The 18012-nt window shown below is 47.9% G+C and overlaps 1 protein-coding gene across 3 annotated transcripts in view; it reads right to left on the bottom strand.

Moving 5' to 3' along the window:
- SCARB1 (scavenger receptor class B member 1) overlaps positions 1-18012 on the bottom strand; it is a 505116-nt gene that overhangs the window by 109654 nt on the left and 377450 nt on the right. For all 3 annotated transcript variants that reach the window (XM_069215380.1, XM_069215379.1, XM_069215381.1), the window contains exon 7: positions 14211-14377. In XM_069215380.1, coding sequence (XP_069071481.1) covers positions 14211-14377 — 167 coding nt within the window. The remainder of the gene's footprint in view (positions 1-14210; positions 14378-18012) is intronic.

The following is an 18012-nucleotide window of genomic DNA, read 5'->3' as shown; positions in this document are numbered from 1 at the left end:
TAAATGAGGCCCACAGTTTCTAGAACTATGTACCAATTACTAATATTAAAACGATGTACTAGAAGTCCACAAGGCACCCCTTTCATTCTTTCCAACTGTGGGAGAAACAGGGCGGAGAGACGCTAAATTCATCATGAAATTCTCTAGCTGCAAAAAAAAACTCTATATACACATAAATGGCTTAATTCTCTTGGCGGATTTGACTGGCGGAATACAGGCAGCTAAAACTTCACGATGGCTTTATGTGCCCTCGTTTCTGGAAAGTTTAAGTAGAATTCAATAGTGTTTTGCATCACAAGGGCTTCTGTCAGGAGCATCAAATCATGAAGCCGCCACGGGAGGGCGCCAAAGGACAAGAAACGGAAATGATTCACGGTGACGCACTCTCTAGGATTAGATGCCTCTGAAAGCACTAGAATACCCACATTTTAAAAGCCCCCGCAAGTGTCGGACAGGGCATCAGATTGACACAGATTAGCCGTCCTGCTGCGCCGCCGCTGAAGGCATCGAAGGTCAACCTGCCAATATCTGGGGGTCCTCACTTGGGGGGACCCCCTGACCGGGCCTGCACTGCCACCCCAGAAGGCATCTCAGATCAACCTGCCAATATCTGGGGGTCCTCACTTGGGGGGACCCCCTGACCACAGTCTGCTCCGCTGCCGTAGAAGGAATCTCAGATCTGTCTACCAATGTCTGAGGGTCCTCATCTGGGGGGACCCCCTGACTAGGACCTGTACCGCCACCCCAGAAGGCATCTCAGATCAACCTGCCAATATCTGGGGGTCCTCATCTGGGAGGACCCCCCTTACCACGCGGCTCCGCTGCCATAGAAGGAATCTCAGGTCTGTCTACCAATGTCTGAGGGTCCTCATCCGGGGGGGGAGCCCCTGACCAGGACCTGTACCGCCACCCCAGAAGGCATCTCAGATCAACCTGCCAATATCTGGGTGTCCTCATCTGGGGGGACCCCCTGACTAGGGTCTGCTCCACTGCCCCAGAGTGACTCTCCGATCTGTCTGTCAATACCAGAGGGTCCTCACTTGGGGGGACCCCCTGACCAGGTCCTGCACTGCCACCCCAGAAGGCATCTCAGATCAACCTTCCAATATCTGGAGGTTCTTGCCTGAGGGAGACCCCCTGACCAGGGCCTGCTCTGCCGCTGCAGATGCAATCTCCGATCTGTCTGCCAATATCGGAGGGTCCTCGTCTAGGGGGGAGTCCCAGACCAGGGCCTGCACTGCCACCCCAAAAGGCATCTCAGATCAACCTGCAAATACCTGGGGGCCTGCACTGCCGTGCCCTGGAAGGAATCTCAGATCTACCTCCAGTACCTGGAGGTCCTTGCCTGGAGGGACCACTGACCAGGGCCTGCACCACCACACCGGAAGGCATATCAAATCAACCTGCCAGTACCCGGGGGCCATCGCCTGGGGGGACCCCCTGACCAGGCCTGCGTTCCGCTGTACCAGAAGGAATCTCAGATCTGCTTCCAGTACCAGGGAGACCTCGACTGGAGGAACCCCCTGACGCGGGCCTGCACCTCCACGCCAAAAGGAATCTCAGATCTACCTGCCAGTATCTGGGAGTGCTTGCCTGGAGGGACCCCTGACCAGGGCCTGCACCACCACACCGGAAGGCATATCAAATCAACCTGCCAGTACCCGGGGGCCATCGCCTAGAGGAACCCCCTGGCGCGGGCCTGCACTTCCACGCCAAAAGGAATCTCAGATCTACCTGCCAGTATCTGGGAGACCTCGCCTGGAGGGACCCCTGACCAGGGCCTGCACCTCCACCCCAGAAGGCATCTCAGATCTACCTGCCAGTACCTGGGAGTGCTTGCCTGGAGGGACCACCTGACCAGGGCCTGCACAGCTCCTCTTCTGGTATGCAGGTTTGCTCAGGAGACGGGCTTAGTGTGGCCAGGAGCAGCTGCTGTCGAGAGGAAGTGCGCCAGTGAGAGACTATGGGAAAAATCCAGGCCTCAGTCACATGCCTGTTGGACAGAAACAAAGATGCAGGAAGTCAGGGAATATTTACTAACATTTTCTGCTGTGTTTGCATCACGAAAGTGACACAATCTTTTTTTACCTATTTACTTTCCAGCGCAAAACTTGTTTTGAGCTGTAAAGTACCCTAAAAGTAACACAGAGCAGTGTAAAATACTGCTTTGTGTTGCTTAGTGCCAAGGGGGGGTTACATGGATGGTACATGGGCGTTCCCATGCAACCACTCATGCTTTTTGAAGCAAAACCCTGGCCCAGATCCGCAAAGCTTTAGCGTCGGTTTAGTGTTACTTTTTTACTCTAAACCGATGCAAAACTTTTTGGGGGAATTCATAACACAACGCAAATCGGTATTTGCGTTGGTTTGAGTGGCAAAGTCACACACAGCAGTGCGAAACGCTGCTTTGTATTACTTTGCGTCAAGGGTGCGATACATGGGCGTTACATGGGTGGTACATGGGTGTACCCATGCTACCACACATGCATTTTGACGCTAAACCCTATTCTGAAACATCAGAAGAAAGGGGTTTGGGCCAAAAATGTACACCTTTTAAAAGCAGGTGCAAAAGGGAGAATAATTTTTATTTCTCCCTGCTTTTCTAACTTTGCATGTGTGCTGCACTGTAAAGCACACATACAAAGTGGGACAGCATCTGCACTTGTCTAGGTATAGTATTTTGTACAGGAAGGCTACCCTTCCTGTAGAAAACCCGTGTAAGACGCATGCACACACCCTAGCACAATGGCGCTAAGGTGTGCGTGAAAACAGCACTGGCGCTAGGGAAAGAGGCGGAGAGCGCCATTTCTATCAGAATATGGCGCTTTCCTGCTCGCTCCTCGTCGCACAATGCAGCACAGGAACTTTGGGCTGCGTTGCCTGTCACCTGCAAGTAAACAGACAAAGGAGCATCCAACATCCAGGCCATATCCATGCTCGTGCCTCAATGGCTGCTTTTTATCTTCTAGCATATAGGTCGAGGAGTCACAAAACATGGGCCGGACAGGTGAGAGTCCGCTAGGAAAAGTGCCACATGGATGGCACACAGCACCTGTATGTGCACACCACATCGAATCAACGATGCTCAGGGCTCTGAGGCAACGGCAGAGAAAGGTGGGGACAACAGGCACCCACGGGTCCCTCGACGTGTAGGAAACGCTTCTGTGACTTCCTCATTCTCGGAGTACACAATTTTAACATATCCACAAAAAAAGGGACAAAACATTTGTATAATGACCTATTGACAGAATCAAATGCCTTCTCGAAATTCAGGAGCAGGGGGGCACAGGGGTCATGAAGACGGTGAAGGTGTACACAGTAGGCATGAACCCATTGCTCGGGATAAACAAGGGTGAGGTGGTTATTATCTTAATGTTAAGAGTGTGTAATTAGTTGTTGTTGTAGTCTATTTTATTTGTAGCTTACTGGGTTTGCAGGGGAATGGGTAGAAAGTATTTTAATATTTATTTCTAATTGTTTTAAATAGTTTATTTCCAAATGTCTTAAGTTGAATATTAACTATGTAAATGTTTATACGTTTACATTTTTTAATTGGTCGTGTTAGAGAGAAATGTAATCAATTGTAACTGTTATTTTCTTAATTAGATTACTGATTTTGTAAATAATTTAGTTTTTAATAATGTGCATGGTAACTGTTTTATGATTTAGTTTTTTAAGTAGTGATACATTTTTAGTATCATTGTTTCTTTTAATTAATGTGTGTTTTTTTTAGTTGTACCTTAAACATGTAGGAAGCTGGCCTGGTGTGTGGTGGGTACCTATGGTACTTACACCTTATACCAGGTCCAGGTATCCAGACCTCTTAGTGAGGTATAGTCAGTGCCTAGAAGCCGGGCTCTATAGGGTTAGCTGTGGATGAGCAGCCAAGGCTTATCTAGGAGACAGGCAAAGCTCATTCAAAAGCACTACAGTCACACAGCTCTTACACAAAAGGTACTTTAATTTAGGTTACACAATACCACAAAATACTAGAAGGGCAACCTTCCAATAGGAGGTAAGTAATATACTGGTTATATACACTAGTAAGCAGTAATAGGCATAGAAAAGGTTAGAAAACAGTGCAAATGTAGATAACCAATAGTGGCCCTAGAGGGAGCCCAAACCACATACTAAACAAATGCAATGCAAACACAGGACCCCACCTAGGTAAGTGGAATGTGTAAGGGGAGCTGGGAGTATCAGAAAACCTCAGAGGTAAGTAACACAGTACCCCCCAGCGACCAGGAAAGCAGGAGTAAATCACTGGAATTTCCCCAAACCACCCAAAAGGAAGGAAAAGAAGACAAGACTGCAAGAGACCAGCGGTGGATTCCTGGAGAGGAAGACCTGTGGAGAGAGGGGACCAAGTCCAAAAGTGTCAGTGGAGTCCAGGAGGAGTAGGAGCTACTACCCACCCAGCTGTACTTGCAGGAGTTGGCCGATGGTGATGAAGATCAGGTCAGCACTGCAGCCCTGGAGCTGGAGAAGAGATCCAGAGGTATGCAGAAGATGTCCTACACTAGAATTAAGATTTTAGACGGGTGTTGGTTTAGGAATTCCACCAACAAGCCTTGAAAAATGCAAAATCACAGTTAGTGGAAAAGTGGAGCTGCCGGGGACCAGCAAGACCAAGGAGCAAAGGCAGCACCCACAGGAAGGGGACACAGAAGGAGCCCATGCAGCACTGCAGAATGTGCCTGCGGATGGAGGGGAGTGACTCCTTCCCTCCAAGGGAGATTCCTTCTTGCTGCAGACCGAAGACTTGCCGCCCTCAGAGGATGCACAGCCAGGGAAATGTTGCAATTGCTGGAGGGAGTTGGAGAAACAATGTTGCAGAGCAGAGTTTTTGCTGTAGCTGCAGATTGTAGGTTCCTCTGAAGTCCAGTTGCAGTTCCAGTGGCCAGAAGTCAAGGTAAACGTTGCAGAGGAGTCCTGCTGGAGTCTTGCATGTTGAATCTGAGGACCCACCCAAGAGAGAGCCTAAACAGCCCTGAAAGGGAAATGGTTCACCTAACCAGGTGACCGCCTATCAGGAGGGGGCTTTCACATCACCTGCCTGGCCACTCAGATGCTCCCAGAGGTCCCTGCCAACCTTGGATTCAAGATGGCAGAACCCAGGGACCCTCTGGAGGAGCTCTGAGCACCATCCCTGGGGTGGTGATGGACAGGGGAGTGGTCACTTTCCTTTCCATTGTCCAGTTTCGTGCCAGAGCAAGGACTGGAGGTTCCTGAACTGGTGTAGACTGGTTTATGCATGGAGGGCATGCAAATGAGGAGGAGCTGTGTGAGTGCAGGCGTGAAGTCAAGCATGTGCAGCAGGAGACAGTGTGGTAAGTATACTGAGGTACATATCTTTTTAACAACTGCTGAGTCTCTGGATGTGGCTTAATTCTTGCTGTGTCCAAAAGCCTCAACAGCAAGGTACATGGACTTCCACATGTGGGAGTGGCCGCTAACGCACAGGATTCGGACGTAAAAGCTAGACAGTGTACAGTGCTTCAGAGTAACTGGCTGAAGGGGGGCAGGTTCAGTAATCATACTTCAGAACAGTTTCCGTTTTCTTTGAGCGCCTGCAATTCAGCTCTTGCCTTTGTGACCATTCAACAAGAGCTTTTTAACATCCCCTCATATAATAATTTCAAAAACCTCACCACAAGGTGATGACTTCAACTGGGACTTTGCACGCATTCTTTCCTAGTTTGTTGCCATCTTCCAATTTAAAGCACTGATTCACATTATATGGTCAGTCTAAGCTGTGTCTCAGCTCAGAAAGCATCACATAATATTCATAACCAAGCAAGGTCAGAATGTGACTCTTGGGTGTGAAGCAGGTGACCATGCAAAGCTTCCATCAATGCCACCTAAGAAAGCTCCAATGACACCCGGTGATCCGGATCCTTGTGCCACATTGTGCCTGTGCCAGTCATAATGTATGCAAAGGGGGTGTTCCTGCATTAGGAGGCCCGAAAAAAATGGCGCAGTGAAATTTACAAGATTGCACTGACCCATTTTTTCCTTTTTAATCCCTGCTCCGAGCAGGCTGAAAATGATGCACCCATTTTAATCAATGGCCATCTCTGTGCTTTGCTACATTAGAGTCAACATTTTTCATGCTAGTGCAGCAAAGCGCTGCATAGAGTAAAAAATGTTGACACTATTGTCCTAACGACCGCCTTGGTGTGCAGAATTGTAAATAAGGTGCAACCATGGTGTCGTTAGGTGGGGCAGGGGTGACACCAGAAAAGTGGCGTATCGGGACCAATGCATCACCATCTTCTACATATGCCCCAAAGACTTAAAAAACATCTTACTCCCTTTTGACGTATTTTGAGAGTTTACTGTAATTATTCAACTATAATCGCAATAATCGTACCTTCTCTGTAAGCTGCGAGTGTGACTATTCTCACACGTAAAGCATCCTAACTCCATAGGTGCAGGAGAACAATGGACGAAAGTTAAATACAATACAACTGTGAATCCACTGTTGTCTGGCAGTTCACGATGAGGAAGATTAGAGGAACTGGAGACTCTAGCTTGGTTGAATCATCATGCACACAGACCATCATCTATTAAAAATTGTAAAGATCGTAAGACACGGGCCTCGTAGGTGGCATAAGCCAGATAAAAACGTGACGAGCCAAAGGAAGCGATAAGGGAGCTCCTCCTGGGATCACTGGTTTAATGCCCTGAAGATCCACAAGAGATTATTTGATAAGAACTCAATAACTCTCTGAATCAGCTACGAAAGTACTGATCGCCATATCTATTAATGATTACCAGTTCTGACTTGAAGTTACCTTGGTGCCCAGCAGTTAAAGGAAGAACAGAATACAGCAAGTTGATTTCCAGACAATATGCATTAGCAGCAAGTCCATCTTCCATCAAGGATGTGAGCAGACCCAGCGCCTGTCCTGTTATCTTCTGTTCACACCCTGAGGTGAGTGGGAAATGAACCCATGAATAGGAACATGTTAAACACATCATTCCCTGCAGACATTGTGATCCCTGAATATATGAGACTCTACAGGTCATTGTCCCCTTCAGGACATTCCACCTTGAATGTTACCAGGACATCCATGTCCATGGGCTCGGGAAGATACCAACAAACCATCATCTTCAGAGGTATCCAGGACATGGCACTCCTCCGGCATCACTCGCGCCTTGAGTGAGTCACGCACTTAGGTGACCTAAGAAGCTTCTTCTCAGTTTGATAGACAAACTTTCTGTTCTTTTGAATTTCTCAATTTACGGCAAGACCCAAATAGAAGCAACCTGACTCAAACTGTACCTAAATCCCTTGGAACAAAAGGTTAAAGTGGAGTAAAGGTGAACTCTGAAGATGCAGCTAACTGCATCAGCACCACATGAAGACCCCACAAATAATAAATAAATAAAATAAATAAAAAGAATAAGAAAACACCTCAAATCCATATACTGATGTGCAAAATAAATTCACTCTGGTTCCCTACTTATTTTTGGTAAGGGTACATCACACACAGGGAACAAGGCCCTCATTGCTTCCTGAAGCTGACACTGCATTATACTCCCAGCTACCACCCAAAGTCAAGAAAAGCAAACCTGATCACACAAGCCATATGTAGCCAGAACACACCAGGGGCAGCACAAACTCTGTCCTTGGCACACACTACTGGTGAACTCACACCGGAGGAACCAACCAAACCTGGCATAATTCCCAATAAGCCACTTCAATGAAATGCTCACCACTCATCTCAATGCCACCGGCACCAATCCCCTCCCCTCTCGGACACTCTAGCCTCCCTTGGAGTCCAACACTGAAGATCCACAGGTGGGCTCCCCTCCTATATCAATCATATCTACCAATGTTCTGGAAGAAGATTCCTAAAATGGAAATAGAGGCTTTCAACCTGTTGTCTCTGTGAAGAGGCTTGATGTCTGAAGCCAGTGCCAATATATAAATAAACAAACAGGAGTGACAATACTGGCTGCAGTTTAATCAAATCACACCCTCACAGCGGTGCGTGATCTTCACAGCGTATGTTTATGGTTACCCACATACTCCCATGGTTTGTGTGTGAGAAGCTGGCTCAGTATATGGGGAACACCTATTGGTGAGGCACCTTGTACTGAGTCCAGACAACCCCTAGAACTAGTTAGAGGCTTCTGGCAACCTAAACTCTCAGAAGTGGTGCCTGTGGAGAGCAGATAAGGCTTATCAGAGAGGAGTGTAAAGCACTTGAAATAGTCATCAAGTCAGTCAGTAAAATATACATCAGAAAGAACCACACCAAGTGTTAGAAAAGTAAGTATTATTTATTCACACACAAGTACAAAACTAACCTTGGCAAGCACATACAAAAAATACTCTAAAAGGTAGGTACAGCATAAAATGCAAGGGCCTCTATGGGGGGACAAACCATATATCATTAAAATATGGAATGCAAAAACCACACTTGGCCAGATGTAAGGTTTCCAAGGGCTGAGAGAGTACTAAGAGACCAAAGGTAAGTACCAGGAGACCCCCCTAGCCGCCTCCGTGTGCAGAGGTGTTACCTAGACTCGAGTCCCATAGGCAAATCGCGGTTAGAGTTTTGTGGACTCAGGACCTTTCCCAGTGGACCCAGAGGAAACCAGTTGGAACCAGGGAGGTTGGAGACCATTCCCACCCGTGGATAGCCAGAGAAGAAAAATACCTAAAATCAGAGAGCCCGGGTGCAGTGGTGTCGGACCCTCCTGCAGACGTCAATGGCTTGGTTTGTCCAGCTGGTGCAGGGACCCGTGGACCAGGTCGGTGGAACCCAAGCATGGATTCCTGAACAACAGTACTTGTGGAGAGAGGGGACTGAGTCCAGGCCACCCGGAATCATCCAGGGGGTGCAGGTAGGCAATGTCCATACTTATCTTATCTGGAGCACACCTGCCCTAGTCCAGAAACACCTAATTCTAAAGGAGAGAGGGTCGCACCTCCCTTCAAGAGGAAATGCATTGTTCTGCCATCCTCTGCTCAAAATTGGCTCAGCAACAGGAGGACAGAAAGGTGTCTGGGGTCGGCAGCAGCACTGGCTTGCACGCAGACCATGCAAGGCTGAATATACAGACTGGGGATCCTCTAAGGAACCCCCAAAGTACATGGTATAATGCAAACAGTACTGGAATCAGTGTAGTTGCATTATTCCAACATGTTTGATACCAGACATGCCTAGGTTTGGGGAAACCATTATGTAGCTGGACATCTTGTGATGACCAGTGTCCGCTACATACCTTAAGATGGCTTCCCCGCACTTACAAAGCCCGGGAAATGGAGTCTGGGTTTTGTGGGAGTACCCTCACACTTAGAATCATGCACCCTGCCCTTGGGCTGAAGGGCCTACCATAGGTGAAACATAGGGTCAAAGTGCAGTGACTGAGATATAAGGTAAACCTTATATGTGGGGTGAAAGGTGCATGCACCATTTCACACAGGCTGCAATGACAGGCCTGTAGACTCAGTTTGCATGGGCTCCCATGGGTGGCATAACACATGCTGCAGCCCATGACGGACCCCTGATATACTAATGCCCTGGGTATCCAAGTATCATTGTTGGACCTGGCCCTTTCTACAGGGTCATTCCCCAAACTTTTTGCCTTCTCCTAATTTTTCTGACCATTTTTGGCTGACGTTATGACTCTGGTCACTTTATAACTGCTAATCAGTGCTAAAGTGCATGTGCTCTCCCTTGTAAACTTGGTATGATTGGCTTATACTGGATTGGCACATTTAATTTACATGTAAGTCCCTTGTACAGCGTTATGTCTATACCCAGGACCTGTAAATTAAATGCTACTAGTGGGTCTGCAGCGCTGCTTGTGCCACCCACTGAAGTAGCCTTTCAAACCTGTCTCAGGCCTGCTAGCGCAGGGCCTGCAAACACAGTTTACTGCCACAGGGACCTGGCATCTAAATTTACTTGCCAAGCCTGGAACTCCCCTTTTACTACATGTATGTTGCCCCTAAGGTAAGCCCTAGATAGCCCTATGGGCAGGGTTCTATGTATGTAGAAGGCAAGACATGTGCCTGGTACCGTGGCCTGTCCTGGCAGTGACAAACATCCTATTTTGGTTTCTCACTGCTGTGAGTGCTGCCTTCTCATAGGATTGCATTTAAATGCACTGCCTTGTGTCTAGGGGGTATTGTCTGATTTATGAGGGGTAGTATAGGCATGTTTGGTATGGTTGCAATGGTCGTAAGAAATGCTGCTTACTGGTGTAGGTGGATTTTTTATTACCATTATATAAATGCCACTTCTAGAAAGTGAGCATTTCTCTTTGCTTATGCCTCTGGTGTTTTGCAGCTTGACTCCAGTGCACATCTGTGCAGAGTGACAGCTGAGCTTTGTGCATACTGTTCAGACAGCCTGTACACAGGGAGGATGGAGGTGTCACAGAGGTGCATCTGCATATTGAATGGTCTTCGTGGGCTGAGAGAAGGGGAGGTGGTGCACACCTGCATTTGTAAAGGCTGCGCCCTGGCCTCAGACAAAGGGCTTGTTTACCTCCCAACTGAAGTCTGAAGCCTGTGCTGGAGGAGAGAGGGGACACTCCTAGAGCCAGTTGTAACTGGTTGGAACCTCCTGTCCTCCTCATTGAAAATGCTTTGCAAAACTGAGTATAAGTACAGGGGATTTTCCCCCAGAAAAACAGACACTAATGGAGTGACCTGGACACTGGATGCTACTGGCAGGACTCGCCATGAACCGCCTTGGGACCTGCTGCTGCTGTGCTGACCTGTGACCTGCCAGGTCTTTCAGAGGGACTGCCACTACTTTTGGTACCTTGTGCCTGTCTGACTGCTGGGCCCTGCCACCCAGTGCCCCTTTTGGTGTCTCCAGGGGCTGGGTGGTGTGCCCCCTGTACCCTCCTCCCCAAAGCCCAGAAGAGTGGGGCCCTTCTGCCTGAGGAGTGCATCCCTTCCCAGTTCTGGTGTGGAGGGAAGCACTGGATTTCATGAGGGCACCTAGCGCTGGTGAGCGCTACCTTCTGTTTTTCCCATGGGCCCACCAAGAGAGAACCTGGAGGGGTGGGGGCCAGAAAGGAGGAGGCGCAGCTGGCGATGGCCGTAGCTATCTCTGAGCGCTGAGCACTTGCTGTGGTGCCCTGAGGGTACAACCAGGCACCTCCCATCACAGAGTCACCCCTGCAGACCGAGCTGTACCACTGAGCGTGTCAGCGCCGGGTAGAAGGAGGTGAGCAAAAGCGGCTGAACCGGTGCCTCAGTGCAATTCAGAACAGAGCGTGGCCCGCCAGACTGACAGGAGCCACACTCATGCTACACATCATGAGAACCGAGCCGCACGGCTATGCGGGTTGCAGCCTGCAGTAGGAGACTCCTACCATGGGGGCAGGAGAATATTGGTAAACCTCCTTTCCCTTTCTTGGATATCTTTCTGTGAGGAGCACGTGGAGGATAGCTGGCAGGATGGGAGAGGGAATCCTCCTCAGAGGACCCATCAGTGCCAAGGCCGGCCATTACCATAATTGTGGTAATAGAAGCTCAAGGGATCTTGTGGTGTGCATGGCGGAAGAAGATCCACCGTATTATCTCGAATAGGAGCCCAGGAGCCCAGGAGCCCTGGGCCTATCCGTTTGAGCTGCGTCTGAGACAGTCAGGATAATGTCTTACCCTGTATGTTCATATTGACATACACCTATTAGGGAATGTTTTTGTCTCGGGTGCCTTCGTAAAGATGCCTAGGCTTACATTAGGGTATGTTTATTCTGACCTGTACATTCTTCCAATAATGACCACCTGACTATCACTGGCGTGGCAGAATAATCAGTAACCTATACAGGGAGTGCAGAATTATTAGGCAAGTTGTATTTTTGAGGATTAATTTTATTATTGAACAACAACCATGTTCTAAATGAACCCAAAAAACTCATTAATTTCAAAGCTGAATATTTTTGGAAGTAGTTTTTAGTTTGTTTTTATTTTTAGCTATGTTAGGGGGATATCTGTGTGTGCAGGTGACTCTTACTGTGCATAATTATTAGGCAACTTAACAAAAAACAAATATATACCCATTTCAATTATTTATTATTACCAGTGAAACCAATATAACATCTCAACATTCACAAATATACATTTCTGACATTCAAAAACAAAACAAAAACAAATCAGTGACCAATATAGCCACCTTTCTTTGCAAGGACACTCAAAAGCCTGCCATCCATGGATTCTGTCAGTGTTTTGATCTGTTCACCATCAACATTGCGTGCAGCAGCAACCACAGCCTCCCAGACACTGTTCAGAGAGGTGTACTGTTTTCCCTCCTTGTAAATCTCACATTTGATGATGGACCACAGGTTCTCAATGGGGTTCAGATCAGGTGAACAAGGAGGCCATGTCATTAGATTTCCTTCTTTTATACCATTTCTTGCCAGCCACGCTGTGGAGTACTTGGACGCGTTTGATGGAGCATTGTCCTGCATGAAAATCATGTTTTTCTTGAAGGATGCAGACTTCTTCCTGTACCACTGCTTGAAGAAGGTGTCTTCCAGGAACTGGCAGTAGGACTGGGAGTTGAGCTTGACTCCATCCTCAACCCGAAAAGGCCCCACAAGCTCATCTTTGATGATACCAGCCCAAACCAGTACTCCACCTCCACCTTGCTGGCATCTGAGTCGGACTGGAGCTCTCTGCCCTTTACCATTCCAGCCACGGGCCCATCCATCTGGCCCATCAAGACTCACTCTCATTTCATCAGTCCATAAAACCTTAGAAAAATCAGTCTTGAGATATTTCTTGGCCCAGTCTTGACGTTTCAGCTTGTGTGTCTTGTTCAGTGGTGGTCGTCTTTCAGCCTTTCTTACCTTGGCCATGTCTCTGAGTATTGCACACCTTGTGCTTTTGGGCACTCCAGTGATGTTGCAGCTCTGAAATATGGCCAAACTGGTGGCAAGTGGCATCGTGGCAGCTGCACGCTTGACTTTTCTCAGTTCATGGGCAGTTATTTTGCGCCTTGGTTTTTCCACACGCTTCTTGCGACCCTGTTGACTATTTTGAATGAAACGCTTGATTGTTCGATGATCACGCTTCAGAAGCTTTGCAATTTTAAGAGTGCTGCATCCCTCTGCAAGATATCTCACTATTTTTGACTTTTCGGAGCCTGTCAAGTCCTTCTTTTGACCCATTTTGCCAAAGGAAAGGAAGTTGCCTAATAATTATGCACACCTGATATAGGGTGTTGATGTCATTAGACCACACCCCTTCTCATTACAGAGATGCACATCACCTAATATGCTTAATTGGTAGTAGGCTTTCGAGCCTATACAGCTTGGAGTAAGACAACATGCATAAAGAGGATGATGTGGTCCAAATACTCATTTGCCTAATAATTCTGCACTCCCTGTATGTCTACCTAGTCTATGTGTTTTATGACATATGCATTCTCTAGTAATGTTTTCCTGACTACTGCTTATGTTGCAGAATAATCAGTAACCTGTGTGCTTTATGTGACTACTGCTGGTTTTGTGGAGTAACAATACTGTGTAATGTTCTGACAACTGCTTGAGTAGCGTGGTATTACTGACGTGTCGTGGTTGGCCTAATAATGGGGTCTAATAATGATGCGAACAATACAGTTACTTTTTATATAACTTGGTGTTGTGCTCCCTTTGTGGTGTATTTATTGTGTCACATGTGTTGTACAAACGCTTTACACCTTGCCTCCAGGTTAGGCCTGACTGCTTGTGCCAAGCTACCAAGGAGGTGAGCAGGGGTTATCTTGGACGTGTTAACTCCTCTCTTGTCCGGACTAGACTGGGTGGGTTCTGCCTGGCTTAGGTGCATACCCTAGCCAACCGGAAACCCCATTTCTAACAACCATATACTAGGGGCTTACATGGGTACACCAGTATGCCAATTGTGGTGTGTATGGGTACTCACAGTCTAAATCTAGGAGAGAGAACACTGTCACTGGGGTCCTGGTTAGCAGGATCCCAGTGTAATACAGTTAAAACACACTGACACTAGGCAAAAAGTGGGGGCAACTATGCCCGAAAGGTGCTACTTTCCAACCGTGTGCACACGCACTGAGTGAAGATGTAGAGAAATGTGAACATGTAATGCTATTTGCTAAGGTGCAGAGTAAATGCTTTGCTGCATTCAGAGTAAGAGAAACATTCCGCAGACTTCCTACAGGATGCGTGAATTGAACAAGTATTTAAGAGGTAGCGGGGTCGAAGGTACGTACTGAACCTGCAGGAGCTGACGTTCTGGACACCAGAAGCCACACAAGGACAGAATCCTTCATTGGGCGGATAAACAGTTCCGTTAGCGAAAAGGGTATCCGGTGCTGTGAAGCGGAAGGTCGGTATCCCTTTGAACTCCCCAGACTCCTTGTACACCAACGTCATGGACCTGCAAGGACAGAATCAGGACTACAGTTAAGACTTCAGTACAACAAATAATGAAGACAATCTCTATAGAACCACATCAATCAGATGTAAAGGTTTATTAGAGTGTAGAATGTACATCGGATATAGGCTCGCTCATCAATTCAGCTAATTAAGGCATTAAAGCTTTGATCTGGCCAAACCTACTGATGCACTACCAGGCACGTCACTCTAAAGGCGGTGTACATCCATCTCAGGTTTTTATGTTACAAACTGCTCATTGCAACAAGGAGGCATGTTGAACCTACATGGAGAGGTTCAGGTGGAGCACCTCCTATGTTAAGCACTCTATCCACAAGGGTTGGCCTCCCAGACACATGCACCACCACAAACACGTGCAATCATTAGAACTCAAAAGGTGCAAGCAACACTGGCAAAGCGTGAACCATGGATCTTCCCGCCGTGAACATACCCAAAAGCTGCACCGTGAAGATACAGCCAGTTAGGCATCTCTGGGATCCAATCAAGAAGACACCTCCCCTTGAACATCCTGAAATCACTCACTGTAGACTCGCTTGCCCCACTTCTCAGCACTGACATACCTCCATCGCACAACACGATTAAACGAACAAGTAAACAGAAACTGCCCAGTCCCTACCACTGGTACCTTGGTACAAAACAGGGCAGTACCATGTGATAGTAACGATCCATACTGAGAGACGAGGGAAGGCCTTGCCTCCTCATGCGGCGTGACCTCTCCACAGCCTTTGAGAATGATGCCCATCCTTCTCTCATCAGCATCTTGGTTCAATAATACTGCACTGTGCAGGCTTTTATCCACCATCTCTGATCAGATGTTTATCCCCCGATCTAACCTGTACGTGGAGCCGGTTCAAGTCATCCTGGCCAACTACAGAATCAACACTAACTGGAAACAGACAACACCCTTGCACAATGACGTGTCAGGGGTTGTGTCTTCATTGTCAAGCATGGACGTCAAGTGCCTCTCGAGTCAAGCCAACCACAACAGAATTCTTCACCAGCAGGCCACCAGGACAAGCCCAGATCCAGGCTCTGTCAGTCAAGGAACCCCAGAGCTGCCAGTGGAGGGACCACAGGGGTCTGTAAATGAGAGGTTCTCTATCTCAGGGTCCCAAACAACCAGTATTCAAGGTAATCAGTTAACAACTGACCGCTGGTCTCAATTAAGCAACTCTTTAGGTGGAAGAGAGAGAGAGAGAGGGAAAAAAACGATTGCAGGCTACACATGAGACTACAGTTGTGCAAAGCCAGAATTCGCCCTGTCAAACTGGCCCTTTTGAGAGGTCTAGACCTTCCTTTCAAATACTGATATGTTACCCATATCTGGTGCTGACGGCTCGCAAAGGCAGAATACATGATATTTACAAGGACATAGTCCAATAATGTTGAACATGTGCTTACAGAGCCCCCATGTGATTTTACCCGCACTGGGCTACATTGCTATATTTATTACATGCTAAATTTGCATTGATACAGGCAGATGAATACAGAGACAGGCGACAAAGGGGCCTGGTGGCTGGTGAGGTGCTGTCCCCTGCCCCGATTACACTTCAAAGGAACCTGCCTCCAACACACACAAACCCGACACCAGCTGCTTCGCCCTTTGTGGCACTACCCAGGCTGGAGTCAAACCCAAGGAGACGGGAACGGACATCCCCCACCCACACATTGGCACACAGCATAAAAATGCCATCCCCAAAACCTGAAGGAGAGCAAGACCCTGGATCTGGATGGCAATAGTGGCAACACCATGGCCAGCTGGTACCCTGAAGGACTAAGGACTATCTGCAGTGGTCCCCCAGGGCCAGATGGGTCTCTCCAGGGCCAGGGGTGCTGGCCCCTTCCATCCCCCTGAGGACCAGTTGGGGAAAGACATGGACTTCTGCGCCCCAACAGGAGGAGAGGAGCTCCAAGAGACCGGCATAGAGAAAAGGGGGCACAGGGAGTCGGTTAAACCAGCCAAGTGCGCCCTTGACAGGCCAGGACACCTACTGACCCTGCTCATGATCCTTTTTATAATATTAGACGTAAATGATATGAACTTGCAGTATAAACTGTAATCAAATCAATGCAAAGCACAATATACTAATGTGACACAAAGCGCGTGTGGCTACCAGCAAAGACTTAAAGCAGAGATGAAGAACAGCAATGAAACCAGGACCCCGGGGTAAACAGGCTAGAACATGTTTGCAATCAGTTAATTGTCACAAAGCTACAGGGATCACAAAAAAATGAAAATCTAGAGGAATAAATCAAAGCAACAAGGTTCACAAACAATTAACATTCATAAAACCTTAAAAAGACAAAGAAAGTACAATAGAGGCATCCATCCTTCCGACAACCTGTGTCCCTTTGGCTCAACAGCATTATTGAGGTTTGCGATTCTAGGGGTTTCACACGCTTAGAGCATCATAGCACAAGAACACTACAGAGGCAATCTGAAATAGCGTCTGTGGGACCTGCACAAGAATGGGATGTTGTCTAGGAGCTCACAAGCTATGGCGCGTAAAAGCTTACACCTGAAAACGCAGGCCACTGGATCGCTAGCAGGACTGCAACAAGGCTGAAGCCAGGAGAAGTGAGCAAAAAAAGGATTAAAACTCAGAACATTTTATTGCAAAGGGTGGTGTCAGGCAGTCACCACCATCGTGCATGCACATGATCTCTCCGCCAGCCTGAATCAATTGCTGGGCTAGGTTTTGAGGGACTCAATGTCTCTGCAAACATCAGATGTCATCAGGATCGATGTTCCAGAGGCCTCCATCCACCTTGTGGTGAAGAGAAGAGTGGGCTCAGGCGCTCGTCAGCGATGCAGGACTCCGTGCATCGTCTGAAGGGCTTCCACAGGGGAAAACCAGCACCATGGGCCACAGGCTTAGTCCGAGACAGGAGAAAGTGGGTCAAATGTAGACCCCTGTAAAGAAATGGCTCCCTGTTGCAGTTACCCCCCACTTTTTGCCTGATACTGATGCTGACTTGACTGAGAAGAGTGCTGGGACCCTGCTAACCAGGCCCCAGCACCAGTGTTCTTTCCCCTAAAATGTACCATTGTCTCCACAATTGGCACACAATGGCATCCAGATAAGTCCCTTGTAACTGGTACTTCTAGTACCAAGGGCCCTGATGCCAAGGAAGGTCTCTAAGGGCTGCAGCATGTCTTATGCCACCCTGGAGACCTCTCACTCAGCACAGACACTCTGCTTGCCAGCTTGTGTGTGCTAGTGAGGACAAAACGAGTAAGTCGACATGGCACTCCCCTCAGGGTGCCATGCCAGCCTCTCACTGCCTATGCAGTATAGGTAAGACACCCCTCTAGCAGGCCTTACAGCCCTAAGGCAGGGTGCACTATACCATAGGTGAGGGTACCAGTGCATGAGCATGGTACCCCTACAGTGTCTAAACAAAACCTTAGACATTGTAAGTGCAGGGTAGCCATAAGAGTATATGGTCTGGGAGTCTGTCAAACACGAACTCCACAGCACCATAATGGCTACACTGAAAACTGGGAAGTTTGGTATCAAACTTCTCAGCACAATAAATGCACACTGATGCCAGTGTACATTTTATTGTAAAATACACCCCAGAGGGCACCTTAGAGGTGCCCCCTGAAACTTAACC

Source organism: Pleurodeles waltl, chromosome 11 (assembly GCF_031143425.1).
Source record: "Pleurodeles waltl isolate 20211129_DDA chromosome 11, aPleWal1.hap1.20221129, whole genome shotgun sequence".
Classification (NCBI taxonomy): domain Eukaryota; kingdom Metazoa; phylum Chordata; class Amphibia; order Caudata; family Salamandridae; genus Pleurodeles; species Pleurodeles waltl.
This window is presented reverse-complemented; position numbering and strand designations above follow the sequence as displayed.